Here is a 19999-nt window from a genome sequence, read left to right on the forward strand (position 1 = left end):
TTTATTATTCCTGATTGTCATTTACGATTTACTTCCAGAATTCAGGTCCTCCAGCCTGTGCAAATGTGGGGTGGGTGGGACTCGGGAATCGGATGTTTGGGCAAAGCTGCATTGAATGTATCTTCTTCTGCAGATAACGGGTTGGTGGTACAGCGTGCGAACATCTGCATCCCACAGCAGCGCTAGCGGGCACACTGGCCGCAGTAATGGTCAGTCGGAAGTGGCTGCTCATGCCTGTGCCAGCATGTGTGATGAGATGGTGGTTCTCTGGAGGCTGGCTGTCCTAGACCCAACCATCAGCCCACAGAGGTAAGCACCAGGATCAGATAATCTTTAATGAATTCATTAAAGAGTCCAGTCCAACCCCCACTATTTAGCTCTGTGGTGCACACGAACTCTTAGCTTTCTTTCCTTACATGTCTAGTGATTGCCTAATGAGGAAAGTATGATTCAAACTGTTCTGCTGTCCATCCTCATGGCCAAGATGGGCTCTAATGTCCAAGATAAACTTAATCACTAGTATTACTCTGTGTTTTTAACCCTGATTTCCAGAGTGAATAATTTGTCTCTTGTCTGTGTGGTTCCTTTTAACATGCAAATATGGTTATGCACTTAATTTTTCTAATCTCTCCTGATGGAGAGAGCCTTTCTGGAATGGCATTGCCCTGAAGGATTCAGTTCAGTGATAACACCCAGCCTCTTCTTCATAACTGGTTTCTGGAGTTTCTAGTTTAGAACTAACGTGATCTTTGCTAAGTATCTTGCATTGTTTTGCATTACATTTCAGCTCATGCTGGGTCAGCCAAGTGGCAAAGGTGTCCAGATACAGTTGTATTTTTGGTTTATCCTGCTGTACTTGCTGTATATTTTAGCTTAGTGTAGACTGCTGATTTGAGCCCTGGATGCATGTATGTATATTCATTATGGTATTGATGTATGTTTAAGGATACTGGCCCCTGCAGGATACCATTTTGTCTCTGCCCCATTCTGATGTAACACTGATAACTCATTGCCTCTTATTAGTCAGTCTTCCTTACTATACTAGTCAGACCATACTTCTTTGGTGTCTGTGCTGCTTGGGCAGTGCTGTCAAATGCTTTGCTGAAATCTAGTTTAACGACACGCCCAAATTGCCCTCACCGATCTACCCTGTTTCTATATTGAAAATGCCTATTCAGTTCAGTATGGCATGATCTGTTTTATCAATCTGTAGCTGTAACTGGCTAGATTCCTCCACATGTCACACATACATTGTAATGCTTTCTTAGTACTTTAACTTGCAATTTAGTAGTTTCACAGGTTTCTTCTTTACCCAGATCATTCATTATTCTTAAACTTTTTTTAATAATTGGAACTATATTTTGCTTTCTGCAGTCTTGTGTATATTCCTCGTGTGTATTCCACGATGTTGTGACAATTATTGCTAGTGGTCCTGTTTCCTCAGCCAGTAGTTTCAGGCCTCTGGGATGAAGCATGATGGTTTATAAACCACAATACTTTGCTAACTTGCACACAATTGACTACCCTCTCCATTTAGCAATAATTGAATAGTAGATGCTGTGTTCAGGTCTCATGTTAAGACTTCTTTATTTTTTACAAAATTTCATAGCTTATGTCATGTTTTATAAAATGTTTGCAGTATTAGGCAAGATATGATGTAGTGCGTTGTCTGTTTGTTATGAAAGATCATAAACAAGAAAAGTTAACTCTTGGTTTGTCAGAATTAATGAAGCCAGGATGATCATTTTGGCATATTTGCTTTTTAGCTCTTTGTTCACTTTCCAATCTTCTAAATTATTATTAAACATTAATATAAAGTCATAACTTTGTAGGATACATCAGTGAGATTAAAAAATTGTGATCTCTGCCCCTAGAGAGTTTACAGTCTGAAATAGAAAAAAAAAAAATACCCAGAGAGACAAAGAGAAGACAGTAGGGAATCAGGCACGAGGTTTAAAACAAACAAAAATGTGAGTTATGTTATGTAGTCTGTAAAACGTAAAAGTTGTTTCCTTGTTTATAAGGCAGAGTCAAATCATTCTTCCCTTCTATATAGTGGATGTCTATCTTAACGTTCCAGTCATCTGATTAATTCCAAATTGCTAAAAGTTCGTACTTCATTTCAAGCATAATTCAAATGCCTCTTGCTTTATTTCCAATTCTTCTACAGTTTGTATAGAGTCACCAGAAAGGTGCCCACTTTCAATTCCTTTGACTTGTTTTATTCTCATTCCTGCATGCTGTTTTTCAGTGGAGCATAATGAGGCTTGCTACAGCCTTCACAACTTGTTGCAGCTTCCCCCCTATCCTAATGGTACCTTTTCTATGAGTAGTTTCCCTGCCCCTTGCTACCTTTTTAACTAATCCCCATCAGCCTATTCCTAGCTAATTGGTTTTCTTAGTGGTCAAATGGAAACAGTTGGTGGTATAGAGTTCCTTTTATCCTAATGAGTCCAAACTCTTACATCCCTTGCTCAGTTTACCACCTTTTGCTTCTGGGACTGATAAAATCACTAGAAGATTGAGATGTTCAGTTTTGTTCCCCAGAACTCTGGAATCAATGGCAAAGGTAGGAGGGGGGTTCACTGAAAAACTTGGGATTTCCCCCAGTGCTTTAGCAATGTTTTCCTTGGCACTTTGGATGGTTTGTGTAGGCTTTAGTGTTCACGAGAGGCAGACCAATAGCACTGATTGGAGCCAGGCATAGTACAGCTTCAAGCCCTGTGCAAACTTTCTCGCTTTGCTTTGCCAGTGATTCTTATTCCGGATGTACAACAGTTCCCTGTTGTAGTCCTTCGCTATTTACCAGAGTGCTAATGTCACATCTGTGATGGGTGAACTTTGGGATGTAGCTGCTCAGGACCTCACAAGCCAGTGCTTCATCCTGAGCCTCCAGTCTACAACACATTCCCATGTTTGACTTGGCAGCATTTGGCTTCCATGGCATAGGCCTGTGTAGAAGCTGATTTTTGACACGTCTCTTTCCTTTATCTTCTCTGCTGTTTTCTGACCGACTATGCCATTTATGCTAATTCAGCAGAAGGGTTTTCTGGGGGAGGATGAGGTATTCTGTGAGGTGTGTGTGTGTGTGGGGGGGGGTTTGTCATGGTATGTTTTATGACTGCTTTCTGATCTGTCTTCTCTTCCCTCTCCTCTTCCTCCAGGCGCAGGGACCTTTGCACCCAACTCAGACAGTGGCAGCTGAAAGTCATAGATAATGTCAAGAGGGGGCAGCACAAGAAATCCCTAGAGAAGCTCTTCCAAGGTTTCAAACCAGCTGTGGAAGCCTGTTACTTCAACTGGGAGGAGGCCTATCCCATCCCTGGCATCACCTACAGCAGCACTGATAAGAAGAATTCGTTCTGTTGGGTAAAGGCCGTCCAGCAGAGGAACTGTCGGTTGCAGTGTGTGGAAACCACGTGTGAGGCTGGCAGAGGCCATGGGCAGGAACCTGGGGGAACCTGTCTGCAGCCAGGGGACAGGTCACGCCCCTCTTCGCAAGAGCCAGCTGTCCGTCCTAAGGAACTTATTGGGAAGCGGAAAGTTGTCACTGAAGCCCCCCAGAGGGCTCTGCGCCGACTTTCAGCGGAAGGAGATAAGGTGGTTTATAAGACAGCAGTAGGCAAGGCCAAGCTGCCAGTGGGGAAAAGCTTAGCCAGTAAACATAGTGGGAAACGCCGCATGAGCAGTGAAGACAGCTCTCTGGAACCAGACTTGGCAGAGATGAGCCTGGATGACAGCAGCTTGGCTCTGGGGGCGGAGGCCAGTAACACCTTCAGTTTCACAGAGAGCCCCCTGAATAGGAGCTACAGAGACACCTTTGAAGATGACGGGGGGGTGTACTTCTCGGAGGGTCCTGAGCCCAGCATCCGGAGCAATCCTGCTGCCAAGAAAGCTCCAAAGGATTCCGTGGAAGAAGTGGGCAGTGGAGACGACGATCTGCCTTCTGCAGATGAGAACGGTGCAAGCCGGAAGCCAGAAGTGGGAGAGAATGGTGCAGCAGGGGGCGGGGAGGAGGGAGAAGAGGAAGATGATTACCAGGTGTACTATCTGAATCCACAGGAGGTGGCCAAGGAGGAGGAGGACAAAGCAGAGGGGGGGAATGAAGAGGAGCAGGACATCTTTGCTGGTATAAAGCCCTTGGAGCAGGAGAACAGGATGGAGGTGAGCTAGCTCTAGTTGGAAAATAGCAACGTGATTATTTTTCTTAGTTTTTGTGAGTGTAACATATATAAAGTAAGTTAAAAGAACATTATTAAGTTTGTGAAGAAAGGCAGGAATTAAAGTTGGTTGTGCTACATTATTTTGGTCCCCATTATGATAGTCTTTATGCTGTTTTTTCCTGACCTCAGCGGAAGGGTGAGATTTGGTATCACACGTTCCATTTGAGGCTCTGGAGGGCAGTGTGTTCTAGTGATCGCAAACGCTTCTACCCATTTCCCCCAAAGCTTGACCCTTCTGTCCCTGGCCTAGTTTTGTCTGTTCCCCATCCCTGGCTGCTTTTTCCAGTCTCCTCACCTAGCCATTTCTAATCTCCCCTGCCCCTAGATTCCTTGTGCCAGGTTTCCGGCTCCCCATCCCAGCCTCCTTGCACAGTCATTTCCAGTCCCCCACAATCGCCCGGTTCCTTGTTCCCAGCCCCCTCTTCCCCCCCCCCCCCCAAAATCAACCCAGCTCCTTGTTCCCAATATCCTTGCCCAACCAGTTCTAGTTCCTCCCTCCCACCATCTTGTCTGACCAGTCTCATTTCCTGTCCCCACTGGCTCCCAGGCCCAGTCTCCCTCCCCAGATTCCTTATACAATCTCAGTATTGTTTACCCCAGCTCATTATTAGATCTCTCTCTCTCTCTCACCCCACTGGTTCCCAGTCCTAGTTTGCTTGCTCTGCTGGTCCTAGTCTCCCCTCCCCCTCAGCTCCTCATCTAATCTGTCTGTCTCCTGCTACCTGCTGGCTCCCAGTCCTAGTCTCTTGCCCAGCCAGTCCCTCCAACTTCCAGCCTCAGTTTCCCTCTCCCTCACCAGCTTGCAGTCCGAGTCTTTCCTCCCTTCTCCAAGGTGTCTTTTTTCCAATCTGCTCCCCAAACCCCAGGTCCAGCTCTTGTCACCTCTGCATTCAAATTACACAGGTTTCTTCTCCATACTGCTTGGGCCTGCAGAGCAGACACTGAAAGCACAGGAGAGGCAGGCTCCCTGCTCTCAATTCTGATGCCCAGCCCTGGCTGCAGCAATCCAGAGGGGCAAGTGCAGGTGAAGTCCTGTGAAGCTCAGCCCCATGTGGATAAATTTTGGGGGAATTTATCTGTGAAGCTCTAAGTCTTAATAGGTTGTGCTACCAGTCCCGTGTATCAAAACCTCAAAAGTATGCCTGGAACTTTGCAGATGAGTGGGAGGAGCTTATGTCGAAGTAGACAGTGCACTGAGGAAGGGATATTGGGATGCTAGGAAAGGGGGAGAGAGAATTAATTATACATGTTGATTTTGATTTTTGTTTGGGGTTTTTCCCCACTCTATTCATAGGCACTTAGATATTTATGAAGATCAGAAGGGGCCCCTGTGATGATCTAGTCTGACCTCCTGTATAATGCAGGCCACAGGACTTCACTGAATTGATTCTTGTTTGAATGAGAGCATATTGTTGAGAAAAATGTGCAATATTGATGTAATTGCCTCTGTTAGCGCTTCGAGGGAAGGGGATTAGACCTCTTGGAAGCTGTGTTTTTGAGACACGTTGGAGAGCATGGTGGACCTGTTCCAGGCAGAGGGGCTGCATAACAGAAGGCAGGAACATGAGCGTTAGATACAAATCTGAGCTCAGATCAGTGTTTAACTCTGTTTTTAGTGACACCAAATGAGAAAATGGGCAGGATGGAGTTGACTCCCGCTGTGAGGCGCGTGGACTAAATCTGATCCTCTATCCCTTTATTTTCAGATCCTCTTTGCCTGTGCAGAGGCTCTCTATGCACACGGATACAGTAATGAAGCATGCCGTCTGACTGTAGAACTGGCCAGGGACCTACTGGCCAATCCTCCAGATCTCAAGGTGGAGCAGCCCCCAACCAAGGTAGAGAGGTGCCTTTGTGAAAAGAAGGGAGTGTGGGGAGGAATACACGGGATTGCCAGCCCCAACAATTCAAAAATCATGAGTCATATGGAAAAAGATCATGAAGTTTGCCCTAAAATCATGAGGTTAAAAATAATTATATTGTGTTTTGGTCTTGATTTTTTAACTCTCGCTGCCTGTCCACTGTGTCAAGGGCACAGAAACACTCGGGCAGATGAACAGAATTTCACGATTCAGCAAGACTCAAATGCAGTAATATTCGCTGGTGGTGGTTCTTCTCTCTGTACAGGGCTGTACCAGGCCTTGGTCTGCCCTGAACCCCCTTTAGATCAGACTTCTCTGGCTGTTCAGCATTTCACCTGAAAAAGGGCAATGGGTCCTTCAGCATGACTTGAAGGGACTTTCAGTCATCCCTACCCTCACTAGACCCGGCGCCTCACACAGCCTTCCTATCTCTGCCTGCACTCAAGTGTTCTTGTCTGCCAGATGGGAACCACAATGAACAGCTCCTACCAGTGGTCCCGTGTGGAACTACACCTTCCATTTGAACAAAACACTTGATTTAACATTGCACCCTGGAAGCATGTTTAAAGCAAATGTCACTGTGTGCTACATAATTAAATGCCAATACCAAAAATACGGCCTTGTTTTTCCATAGCCCTACATTCACTTCACTTACCTGGTCTTCATGGATTTTCCGTACCTCTTCCGTATTTAAACCCTCAGTCACTTCCTTTATAACATGCACTATTGCTTGGACCCTGAGAGAGCAAACTCCTCTGGAAGTTGAGCACATGTTAACAATGCATTTTTAGTCTCTAGAGTTGTCTTCTAAAGTGGTGGAAGCTTTGGGATCTCGGAGTAGAGAATTGGAAGTGGGAGGAAATGAGAAAGGAAAGGATGGCTGGGAATCCACATGGCATTAAGCCAACTACGCTTGTCTTGGTGGTGTCCCTACCATTGAAAGGGAATCAAGGTTATAGAATCATAGAAGATTAGGGTTGGAAGAGACCATGGAGGTCATCTAGTCCAACCCCCTGTTCAAAGCAGGACCAACCCCAACTAAATCATCCCAGCCAGAGCTTTGTCAAGCCGGGCCTTAAAAACTTCTAAGAATGGAGATTCCACCACCTCCCCAGGTAACCCTTCCAGTGCTTCACCACCCTCCTAGTGAAATAATGTTTCCTAATATCCAACCTAGACCTCCCCCACAGCAACTTGAGACCATTGCTCCTTGTTCTGTAATCTGTCACTGAGAACAGCTGAGCTCCGTCTCTTTGGAACCCCCCCTTCAGGTAGTTGAAGGCTGCTATCAAATCCCCCTTTACTCTTCTCTTCTGCAGCGTAAACAATCCCAGTTCCCTCAGCCTCTCCTCATAAGTCATGTGCCCCAGCCCCTGATCAGTTTCGTTGCTCTCTGCTGAACTCCCTCCAATTTGTCCACATCTTTTCTGTAGTAGGGGGCCCAAAACTGGACACAATACTCCAGATGTGGCCTCACCAGTGCCGAATAGAGGGGAATAATCACTTCCCTTAATCTGCTGGCAATGCTCCTGCTAATGCAGCCCAATATCTCATTAGCCTTCTTGGCAATAAGGGCACACTGTTGACTCATATCCAGCTTCTCGTCCACTGTAACCCCTAGGTCATTTTCTGCACAACTGCTGCCTAGCCATTCAGTCCCCAACCTGTAGTGGTGCATGGGATTCTTCTGTCCTAAGTGCAGGACTCTGCACTTGTCCTTGTTGAACCTCATCAGATTTCTTTTGGCCCAATCCTCCAATTTGTCTAGGTCACTCTGGACCCTATCCCTACCCTCCAGTGAATCTACCTCTCCCCTCAACTTAGTGTCATCTGTGAATTTGCTGAGGGTGCAATCCATCCCATCATCCAGATCATTAATGAAGATGTTGAACAAAACCGGCCCCAGGACAAACCCCTGGGGTACTCCACTTGATACCAGCTGCCAACTAGACATTGAGCCGTTGATCACTACCCGTTAAGTCTGACGATCTAGCCAGCTGTCTATCCACCTTATAGTTTATTAATCCAATCCATACTTTTTTTTACCTTGCTGGCAAGAATATAGTTGTTATATAGTTTGTCCAAGCCAGCACCCACCTGCTAAAATGGTCCAATATTGGAAGAGATGGCTTAGTGAGGAGGCAAGAGCCCCCATTGCATTGTCATGAGGGAAGGGTAGACAGATGCTGTGGGGGAGGAGCCATCCATAACCAGTGGTAATTGGGATTCTGCACCAAAAGAAGGTAGCATGTAAAATTGGGTCTGTTTCATCACCCAGAAACTGCTAGATTATGGAGGGGGACAGGGCAATAGGTAGAGCCAGGACAAAACAGTGCTTCCAGAATAATAGGTGCGTGTTCTCCTCAGTGCACAGGTGGGGAGGAGCTCCTGCAGGCAGGAGCATAGGGGGAATCACCGGCACATCCTTGCACTGCATTTCAATTCATTTCCTAACAAACCTGTTATGAACTACTCCTCACACAGGGGAAGAAGAACAAGGTGTCAACCAGCAAGCAGACATGGATGGCAACCAACACCCTGTCCAAAGCTGCTTTCCTGCTGACAGTGCTGAGCGAGAGGCTGGAATACCACAACCTGGCCTTCCGCATTGGCATGTTCGCCCTGGAGCTACAGAGGCCTCCTGCCTCTACCAAGGCCCTGGAGGTATAAAGTGGCTCAGAAAGACTGTACCTGTGAGCAGCACTGCGCTGCTGGGGTTTCCCCCTTCATGCTCAAGTATTCCCCGTTAGAGTTCTGTGCATCAGGTCCTGCCTTTAGGAGTTCTCTCAGAATTAGTCTTCATAGAGCCAAGCAGGCACTGAGTGAGTCCGTGAGTGACCTAGAATTTGTGTAGCAAAGGTTACTCCTATGTTGAAGACACCTTGGGCTAAATCTGTGGGAGGAAGTTCAGCGTTTGTCTACAGGAGAAAGTTGCAATTGTTTACCTTAAGAGGTAAACTTAAAATGATTTAATTAAACTGATGGAAACCCCTGTGTGGGCACTCTAAACTGATCTGAAATAAAGCCATTCTGGAGTTCCCCACAGGGTTTGCACTGGTTTAACTAACTCATTTTAAATTTCACACCTTAGGGTAAATTGTACTATGTATTTAGACATCTGAATGCATACACAACGGTAGGTACACAACTTCACACACTTTAATTAATGCCCATAGGCCACCTTCTGTAAAAATGTGATCTTTTCAGACCTTGGTTGTATGAGTTGCTGCTCCTGTCACTTTCTGACTTGCAAGATTGCAGAATCCCCTGAAGGTGCAGATATTACCAGGCTCCTACTAAGGAATAAACTTATTACCCTAAGGTTATCTACATTCATGCTTAACAGTGTCTGCTGAGAAGATTAAATGTGGATCTGGAATTCACTGAATGCTTAAGCTGGCATGGGAAACAGTGCATTAAAAATGGAAAGAACACTACAGTGGAGAATAACGCACTGTAATCCAACAATCTTTGTTCAGTGGAATATGTACTGGAATATTGTCCATTCCCCTCTTGGACAGTCCTTTCCTCCTCAGTTGTTGTATTGCACAAGATAACATCCTTCTCTGTAGGACTGGGAATGATCTGCCTTTCTAGTGACCTATCTGGCTGGATGCTTCTCCATATGTCCTGATGAAGACTACTGACCTTTTTTCCCCAACCAGACCTCAGAGTAATTGGTTGGAAAGGGAAGGTGACAAGAAGGTTGTGTATAGAGTAAAGCAAGTCTATTAGACTTTCATGTCCTATGGGCCGGCCTCCAACTGGGCACCATCCTCACTATTGTCTCTGTGTGGGAGAAGGCAGGGAGTGGCATGAGATCAATGGATTGTATGCTAATGAATCAATAAAAACTGTTTCAGGGTTATTCCTATATTTGATCATCTGCATAGGGCAAGATGGTTCTATGTCCAACGGTCTGTGATGGCTTTTTTTGCTTCCTTGTGGGTACCCTCAGGTGAAGCTGGCGTACCAGGAGTCTGAGATTGTGGCCTTATTAAAGAAGATCCCTTTGGGCACTAATGAGATGAACACCATTCGAGGAAGGGCTGAAGAGCTGAGAGAAGGAACCTTGTGTGATTACCGCCCTGTTCTGCCTCTCATGCTGGCCAGCTTCATATTTGATGTCCTATGTACTCCAGGTACTGACCCAGTTGGTGTGTATGCAGAAGGGTCACGTTCCTAGACTCTGAACCTTGGGGACCAAAAGAAGCTTTCAGGGAAAATCTGCACTTCCCTTATGATGATTGCATCCCATTCTTACTTGTTCACCCTAAAGTTATACCTACTTCTGCTGTTCCCTCCACATTGCTATGGAGACTCTCTCTTCTTCAGTACTGACCTCCTTCCTAGCTCCCCTTTCATACAAAAACATTGGGAATCTTATCACATTTCTGACCCATTTGTGTCCCTGTAAAATAGTCACAGAGCCTTTCAATATATTTTTTACGACCCCACTGCTGCTTCTGTTGGAGGAAACAAATACATTAACCATCAGAAAGAGAATTTGGCTTCCAAACCCATTCTGAAGCAGAGCTTGCTAGGGTTGGAGGGGTTCAGTTGAGGGAGAGGGAGAAAGCAGCAGACCCATGCCATGACCTTAGGGCTGGAATGGTGGTTTGAAATGGGAGCACAAACCCGAGACAGATCCTAGAATACATTCTGCTTTTGGGTCCTAGCTTCCTACAGCTGGGCCCTAACTGTCTTCTCCTGTCTCTCCAGTGGTTTCTCCGACAGGGTCCAGACCCCCAAGCCGTAACTGGAATAATGAAATGCCTGGAGATGAGGAGCTTGGTTTTGAGGCAGCTGTTGCTGCTCTTGGTAAGAATCCAGCTCTTCCTCCACCTCCGAGGAGGAGGAGGGCTTTTCTCATTCACATTCTGAATCCTGCCCCCTTTTGTGGAGTGAATTGATGCCTGTTGACCTGGGTTTCATTGGTGCAGAAGTGGAAGTGTTTTGGTGGGATATTGTCAGAGCTGGGGAGGGAATCTGGGCGTGGGAAAACAGGAGATCCTGGGTGTCAGGTTTGAGGTGCATTGTGGGAGAAATGCAGCTGAGGACTGAAATTGACAGGTGGGCTGTTAAAGGGGTAGAGAGTGTGTTTTCAACCATTTTTGTTGCTATTTGCCTGAAAGAGTCGCCAGTTAAGCATAGCTGGAGCCTGAACAGTGCAGAGATTAACAGGCAGTCAGTTCAGAAGGGGTTAAACCTCAACAATAAAAACCCAGTAGAATTACTCCGTGGGATACTCATGGTTAGCTCAGACTTGGCTCAGTCTTCATGGGTGAGTTACACAAAATTCCTGGCTTCCAATTCATGTGTTTTAGCAAGAAAGTGGTGGTGTGTATAGCAGGCTTGTGGTATTACATACGTGAGTTTAAAGTAGTATATGTGTGGTGTTATCAGAACAATTTTCTTTCCTCCACCACCTCCTCCCCAGAAGGAAAGATACACTGATAGTGTTTGAATGTCTGCTAAGTGGCCGCTGCAGAAACTGGAGGCGGCAAAGAGCGTGAGCAGTCTGAGTGTCTAGTATTCCACTTCCTTTGTCTCCAGGAAGGAGCCTCAGGCAGGCCTGGACGCTCACCTTTTGGCCTGTCAGGATCAGGTTACCCTGGCAGTTGCAGTGCAGAATTCTGGGACAGACTCCAGCTCTCATTCTCAAGGGCATAAACTATGTGTAATGTCAACAAGCAAAAGAGGGCGAACTCTTTTCTTCATGACTAATAGGGGGAGATGAACAATAGAGTACAGGGAAAGAGGTAAAATGTATCAGACACTCTTAAGCCTCTTGAATTCACCTGTCTCTGCATCCTTCTCTTCTTGGCCCTGCAGGCATGAAGACGACTGTGAGTGAAGCAGAGCACCCTCTTCTCTGCGAAGGAACCCGAAGAGAGAAGGGTGATCTGGCTCTAGCTCTGATGATCACGTACAAAGATGACCAGTCTAAACTGAAAAAGGTGTGTCCCTTTAAGTGATTAGAGCTGAATTACCCTGTGTCATATCCCACTCATGGTCTTAGGGCTGCATTGTATTGCTTGTATTCTCCTTCCAAGGCAAAATCTGAGTGCATACCGTAAGTTACTCTGCACAGGCCTAATTTCCAAGGGGTTCCTAAATTTCAGCCTGGCATCACACATCTCTCACACTTAGTTCTCATTCACTACATCATCCTTCATCCATTAGGATGCTGTTGCCTGTGCCTTTGGATTTTCTGGGTAGTTCTGTATCTGCTCTGGGTGCTGGCTCAGTTTTGCCCCAGGGATATTGGCCTGCATTCTTTGCCCTGCCAAAGTGTTAGTCCTGTGTTCTTTGAGGTATTGGGCTCTGTTTTACATGTTGTCCTAGTGCCAGTCCACTTTGCCCTGTAACCCGGGTACATGTACAGAAAATTGTAACCAACATTTTACTTCATACAACAGAACCTCAGAGTTATGAACACCTTGGGAATGGAGGTTGTTTGTAACTGTGAAATGTTTTTAACTCTGAACAAAAAGTTATGGTTGTTCTTTTGGAAGTTTACAACTGAACATTGACTTAATACAGCTTTGAAACTTTAATTTAAATGAAATGAGCACAGAAATAGTGTTCTTACTTCGTCAAATCTTTTTTTAAACTTTCCCTTCATTTTTTTTAGTAGCATACATTTAACACAGTACTGTACTGTATTTGCTTTTTTTTTTTAAACTCTGCTGCTGCCCGATAGCGTACTTCTGCTTCCAAATGCAGTGTGTGGTTGACCAGTCAGTTTGTAACTCCAGTGTTTGTAACTCTGAGGTTCTACTGTAATATATCCCAACTCAGCTGCATGTGTACACGTGTATATCTTATTTGGACTTGGAAGGACATAATTGTGCAGAACAATTAAAGAATTGCTGATTCTTCATGAAAAACTTTGAAGCCCATTCTATTCAGAAACAATTCTATTCTTCTAGAGTATTTTCAGCATTTTTCTACCTTCTTAAAGAGTTTACCTGTTCTGCTGCTCTTTCCCCTATTTCATGTTACAATCCTCTGCCTGTGGCATTACCAGTAATCTAGACATTAGTTCACGGAGACATCAAAATTGGTTACTTTTGTGTGAATGAACAACACAAATTGTTTTCATGCAAATGTTCCCTAGTAATAAAAATAGAAAAGTAAGGATCAGAAACTATTGTTAAAGAATAATAGAGTGCATTTCTCTAGTATATAGAAGTCTCAAAGGCCTTTCAACACTTCTGTACAGTAGGTTGGTATTAAACTAAGGCACAAAAGTGTAATGACTTGGCCAAGGTCACCCAGTGAGTCTGTGGCAGAACTGTGAATAGAACCCAGATCTCCTGGCTCCCAGTTCTGTGATTTAACCACCCGATGAGAATCAGAATTGTTTCCATATTGAATGTTGGAGGGGTCATTGGATTTTTAAGATGCATGTAAATGGAGAAGGAGCAGTCGGTACCATTTGAGTCTACCCTGACACAGTGGTGCAGTCATGTGAGTATGGAACCTGTCTGGCTGATCTCAGAGCCTGCTTTTCCTAAAGGAGCTGGACATGTATTTTCTTGACACTCTTGTCTAACAGAATTTATTTTCCCCCAGTAAGAAGCTGAATTAGTACCTTGCCAGTATCCTTTGGGATAATGGGTGTTTTCTCACTCTGCCTCTAACCCAATTTTTCTCCCCCATTAAAGATTTTAGACAAACTGCTAGACAGAGAGAGCCAAACGCACAAGCCACAGACTCTGAGTTCCTTCTACTCATCCAGCAAGCCCACAGTAGCCAATCAGAAATCTCCTTCCAAACATGCTGCCCAATCCACCACAGCTATCCAGCAGCTTCCAGGGACGTCAGTCACTCAGCAAGCAGGTGTAACCACTGCAGTCCAGAGCAGTCCTTCTGAAAGCTTTGTGGAGAAGAGTGCACAGGGTAAGAGATCTGCTGTTCCAGTGGGATCATGCAGAATGCCCTGTACTTACTGACGGGAAGGGAAACGAAAGTCCTTGTTCCTTTTGGGAGGAGGCCAGGGCTGATTTGTGCAATGGTCTGGATAATCAACTGTCACTGAACTCCATCTACTGCACTTTGCTCCTAGGGTAAAACTAACTGCCCACTTCAAGCATTTCTGTCCACTCTCGTGTCACAGAACAATTCACTCAACTCTTCAAGCTTCCTGTCTCTAGAGAGCTAATGATAAACTGGGTCCTGTTTCATTTAAAAAGACTGCTCTAGTACCGTCTTTTATGTTGGTATTACAATGCTGTGGAGTTACAAAAAAAAACCTATGTACAGCTTCAGGGGCATCTGTGACATCAACAGACTAGAACAGCAAACTAGATGAGAGTGGGAAGTAAAGGTGAAAGGGAATTAACAGTGGGAGAGGAGCATAAATTCCCCTCCCTGAAGTTTGTTTCCCCATGTGCTCTGTGCCCTTGCTTTAATGGAAGACATCACATGACGTGTATGGGAATGGCATGCAGCTCAAGAGAGGTGTTCCCTTCTAACCTTCTCCTACCAACACTGGTTATAACTGGAGACGATAGCAATAGCTACAGGAAAGGTTGCTGTAGCATTTCTATTCTAAACTCCTGGCTTCAGCTGTATGGAACTGTCTGAAAGTTTGAGCTGTTAAACTGAACCGTTCTAAGCCTGGTCTCTGACAATGGTTTTTTTTAACTTGGAAGGAAAGCAGTTGATTGATTTATGAACAAAAGGAATTAGAAAAATACATTGTTCTCCCTTTATTAAAAAAAAAGGTCTTGACCTTTCTTTGAGCAGCTAAAACTGCTGGGGCAGGAAGTTTGTCATGGAAATAAATCTTCATGGTTGGCTGCAAAAGTACAAGCTGTCCCCTCTACGTATGACACGATGGCTGCATCCCCCAGGAGCTTGTGGGGAGGCATTGTCTCTGTGAGCTCTTGCTCGGATGCTGCAGTTCTGCGCAGTCCCACTGCAAGGCTGAGGCTTAATGCCACAATTTGTCCTCAAGTTTTGAGTGGCAGAAGTGTTTCGCTGGCTCTTGTGGAAAAACTTCATGGCTCAGTAAACTTTAAGTGCTGAGTGAATTTTTTCCATGTGACCCAGTGGGAGCCTGACACCACTAGAAACATTCAATCATAGAATCATAGAATATCAGGGTTGGAAGGGACCTCAGGAGGTCATCTAGTCCAACCCCCTGCTCAAAGCAGGACCAATTCCCAGTTAAATCATCCCAGCCAGGGCTTTGTCAAGCCTGACCTTAAAAACCTCTAAGGAAGGAGATTCTACCACCTCCCTAGGTAACGCATTCCAGTGTTTCACCACCCTCCTAGTTTTTCCTAATATCCACCTAAATCTCCCCCACTGTAACTTGAGACCATTACTCCTTGTCCTGTCATCCACTACCACTGAGAATATTCTAGATCCATCCTCTTTGGAACCCCCTTTCAGGTAGTTGAAAGCAGCTATCAAATCCCTCCTCATTCTTCTCTTCCACAGACTAAACAATCCCAGTTCCCTCAGCCTCTCCTCATAAGTCATGTGTTCCAGTCCCCTAATCATTTTTGTTGCCCTCCGCTGGACGTTTTCCAGTTTTTCCACATCCTCCTTGTAGTGTGGGACCCAAAAGTGGACACAGTACTCCAGATGAAGCCTCACCAATGTCAAATAGATGGGAACGATCACGTCCCTCGATCTGCTGGCAATGCCCCTACTTATACATCCCAAAATGCCATTGGCCTTCTTGGCAGCAAGGGCACACTGTTGACTCATATCCAGCTTCTTGTCCACTGTAACCCCTAGGTCCTTTTCTGCACAACTGCTGCCTAGCCATTCGGTCCCTAGTCTGTAGCGATGCATTGGATTCTTCCATCCTAAGTGCAGAACTCTGCACTTGTCCTTGTTGAACCTCATCAGATTTCTTTTGGCCCAATCCTCCAATTTGTCTAGGTCCTTCTGTATCCTATCCCTACCCTCCAGCGTATCTACTCCTCCTCCCAGTTTAGTGTCTTCTGCAAACTTGCTGAGGGTGCAATCCACACCATCCTCCAGATCATTTATGAAGATATTGAACAAAACCGGCCCCAGGACCGACCCTTGGGGCACTCCGCTTGATACTGGCTGCCAACTAGACATGGAGCCATTGATCACTAGCCGTTGAGCCCGACAATCTAGCCAACTTTCTCCCCACCTTATAGTGCATTCATCCAGCCCGTACTTCTTTAACTTGCTGACAAGAATACTGTGGGAGACAGTGTCAAAGGCTTTGCTAAAGTCAAGGAACAACACGTCCACTGCTTTCCCCTCATCCACAGAACCAGTTATCTCGTCATAGAAGGCAATTAGATTGGTCAGGCATGACTTGCCCTTGGTGAATCCATGCTGACTGTTCTTGATCACTTTCCTCTCCTCTAAATGCTTCAGGATTGATTCCTTGAGGACCTGCTCCATGATTTTTCCGGGGACTGAGGTGAGGCTGCCTGGCCTGTAGATCCCAGCATCCTCCTTCTTCCCTTTTTTTAAAGATGGGCACTACATTAGCCTTTTTCCAGTCCTCTGGAACTTCCCCGGATCGCCATGAGTTTTCAAAGATATTGGACAATGGCTCCGCAATCACATCCGCCAACTCGTTTAGCACTCTCGGATGCAACGCATCCATATTATGCATATCTGTGGCTTTGCCCCTCCTGCATATGCATTACAGTGTAGTATAGTTTTTAGTTACATGACCATGTACTAATTGCTGTATTTCCCCCCTACGACCTTATTTATACATGATGAGGAAACAGTTTAAATGACTTGCCCCAAACCCCATAATAGGTCAGTGTCAGAGCCAGGAGCTGTGTTACCACCGTAATGTAATAAGGGATAACTTGGACTTTCCTTGGCAGTTGCAATTGGAACAAGTGACCTTCTAGAAAAAGCTCTTTTCGTGCTGTATGCTGAATTCTGACCTTTGCTTATTGGAAATGTCCTGTTCTCCTTCTGAAGAGCATGTGGGGAAGGAGAAGGTGGACAAGGCAGGACCTGAAAAACAATGTAAAGTGTCTTCAAATCCTGGGGCAGGATTATGTATGTGGAACTCAGATAAAAATACCAGAGCACCCTGTCTTAACTCAACTGAGGAGTAAACCTGTGCATGTAAAAGCCAGCTGTGCTTTTAGCACTCATCTCCGAGGATGAGAAAAGGAGGATCTGTATCAAACTCCAGATCTGGCAGATTATCCTTCACAGCCCCAGGTGCTTCACTGCTTACCTGGCTTCATTTCTTTTGAGTGAGAGAAGCAGTGTTTATGCCTTTACAAAGGCATGGGGGTGTTCAGAGACATCTGGCTTCACATACGTTTCAAGACTTGTTTCATTGTCTCTTGCTGCTTTCCCGTTTGTCCAGAGAGCTCTCAGAGGTCTCCTTGCGAGCCGCCTGGGGAGTCCAGTGTCGTGAAACAGGAGGGGAAGGTTCCCAGTCGTCTGGCCCTTGGAAGTCGAGGTGGATACAATGGGAGATGCTGGGGCTCACCTGTCAGGCAGAAGAAGAAACACACAGGTATGAGGTTATCAAGTCATACAGCATTCAAAGCTGTGCTAGGCCCTCTGCAGGGACAAACCAGTTCACCCACCTTTCCACTCTCTTGTCAGTCTCTCCCCTCAGTGAAAAAAGCAGTTCTTATCTGTGTGTAAGCTCTTATTGGGGTGGGGACACAGGTCTTTCCCTGTAAAGTCCCTTGTGTTTAACACTACCTGTGGTCTGGCTGGCAAATTAGGTATGTTGGAACTGAATGGATGCACTGTTTCCACAGTGCCCCCAGCTTCTGCTCGCCCAGGGAGCAGGGCACCATGCTTTTGGGCTTTGTGCCAAACTCAGATACGCTGCCACTGGCTCACTGGCTGAGTTACCCCCCCTTTCTGCTGCCTTCTGTGGGAACTGGGTGTGTTTGGGAGTAAGTTGTCTTGGGATTGCGGGTGGGGAAAACTTCTGTTTAAATTGGATGGGATGTTAAAACACCGTATATACAATGGGGACATTGTACTGCATTCTTTTGATAAAACCATAAAATAATACACAGTCTGCTGGGCTTGGTGATCGATGTGTACAATTGCTTTGATTCTCGTCATCGAAATGTACCAAAGATCTACGCGGAGTGCGCATGGCAGGGAAGTATGTGCAATGGGCTTCCCTTTCCCCTCTGTCGGGGCGCTGTGGACTACTCTGTATTTTGAAACTGCAAAATCGGTGCAGGATTGGTTGGATGAACTGGCCAGTTTTGTCTATGAATGTACATTCCAGTTGTGGTTTGCAAAGAAATAAAACCCTCCTCAGCTGTTTACCCTGCCTGTGGTGTGAACGGCTTGGGACCTGTTCAGGTGTGCAATGGTCCCAGAGAGGAACTTGCCCATTGACATGCCCTCTGTTGTCTGTGGCGTTGTAGGCATGGCCAGTATTGACAGCAGTGCTCCCGAAACCACCTCCGACAGCAGTCCAACCCTCAGTCGGCGGCCCCTTCGTGGGGGATGGGCAGCCACCTCCTGGGGCAGAGGACAGGACAGTGACAGCATCAGCAGCTCGTCCAGTGATTCGCTGGGCTCGTCGTCCTCGAGTGGCAGCAGGAGAGCCAGTGGTGGAGCACGTGCAAAGACCGTGGAAGTTGGCAGGTAAGGTCCATAGTCGCTTTCCACTGCCATGTGTCGTGACACCGAGTCACTGATGCACACAGCTGCAGCCTGCCATGGACAACTGCGCACACCAGGTGGCAAGGGTTTGCACCTCGTGGCGTCATTGGTCCGGAGTCAAGTGTACGCATGGACAGGTGTACATTTGTGGAATGCCTGTTGGTGAGAGCTTGCTGAGCCTGAAGAGAGGAGCTCTGTGGGTGAACTAGGTGCTTGCTCCTTTCCAAGTGGTTCCTGTATCTTGTCATTCCAGATATAAAGGGAGGCGGCCGGAAAGCCATGCACCTCATGTCCCAAACCAACCCTCAGAAGCAGCTGCTCACTTCTACTTTGAACTGGCCAAGACAGTTCTTATCAAGGCGGGTGGAAACAGCAGTACCTCCATCTTCACTCATCCCTCCTCCAGTGGTGGGCACCAGGGGCCCCACCGCAACCTCCATCTCTGCGCCTTTGAGATTGGGCTCTATGCACTAGGGCTGCACAACTTTGTCTCCCCCAACTGGCTCTCTCGAACCTACTCCTCCCACGTCTCTTGGATCACAGGTTAGGGCAGCATTATTAGGGGGCTTTTATCTGGTGGGGTGGGGAGCTTGATCTTAGTAACATCATTGACGAGACACTGATGCACACAGCTGCAGCCTGCCATGGACAACTGCACACACCAGGTGGCAAGGGTTTGCACAGGTGGTCCTTACTACAGCTTGGGGAGGATTCTGGTGCCAATATCTGCTTCTTGACTTTGCACCATAATCAGCCACAGTGCTCAGAAGTCTCTGTGCGTGGGGGGATCCATAGGATTGTTTTAGTGGGATAGGGCCTCTCTTTGAGGATCTCTGCTGACGAGGCACACTTGCTAAGCGTTGTTGTGGCTGAGCGTGTTGGAGACTTTGACCTTCCCCCTCTACCCCATTACACTCAGACCTTCTGCTAGCTTCCCCACTGTGGCTTGGAGAGCTCAGATAGCCATAGTGGAAAGCTAAAAGAATGTTGATGTATTTCTCATATAAGGAAAAGTTAGTTCCTTTTTCTCAAGCTGGAATATCCCCCAGCCCCTCTAGAAGTGTCTGACTCCTTTCTGTGCATTAGCATACATTCAGGCATTCTCCAGGCCATCTAAGGGGAATGTTAATCCAGTGGCAGTGGGGAGCACTTGGCTAGTTTATCCTGTTGCTGCCTTCCATCTTCCTCCTGTAGACAGTGCTCTGGCCTACCATGACTGTCCTGCTGGTCAAGCAGCTGCACAGAGCTGTGTCTAGGATTCAGCAGTGCTGCTGTGTCACTACTAGTGTG

At 46.3% G+C, this 19999-nt stretch overlaps 1 protein-coding gene across 4 annotated transcripts in view; it reads left to right on the forward strand.

Moving 5' to 3' along the window:
• ZSWIM8 (zinc finger SWIM-type containing 8) overlaps positions 1–19999 on the forward strand; it is a 143378-nt gene that overhangs the window by 102622 nt on the left and 20757 nt on the right. For all 4 annotated transcript variants that reach the window (XM_048856872.2, XM_048856875.2, XM_048856876.2 and 1 more), the window contains 11 exons: positions 134–309; positions 3165–4164; positions 5930–6061; positions 8570–8749; positions 10044–10227; positions 10808–10906; positions 11921–12045; positions 13759–13993; positions 17433–17585; positions 18469–18691; positions 18963–19252. In XM_048856872.2, coding sequence (XP_048712829.1) covers positions 134–309; positions 3165–4164; positions 5930–6061; positions 8570–8749; positions 10044–10227; positions 10808–10906; positions 11921–12045; positions 13759–13993; positions 17433–17585; positions 18469–18691; positions 18963–19252 — 2797 coding nt within the window. The remainder of the gene's footprint in view (positions 1–133; positions 310–3164; positions 4165–5929; positions 6062–8569; positions 8750–10043; positions 10228–10807; positions 10907–11920; positions 12046–13758; positions 13994–17432; positions 17586–18468; positions 18692–18962; positions 19253–19999) is intronic.

The sequence above is a fragment of the Caretta caretta genome, chromosome 7 (assembly GCF_965140235.1).
Source record: "Caretta caretta isolate rCarCar2 chromosome 7, rCarCar1.hap1, whole genome shotgun sequence".
NCBI classification, from domain to species: Eukaryota; Metazoa; Chordata; order Testudines; family Cheloniidae; genus Caretta; species Caretta caretta.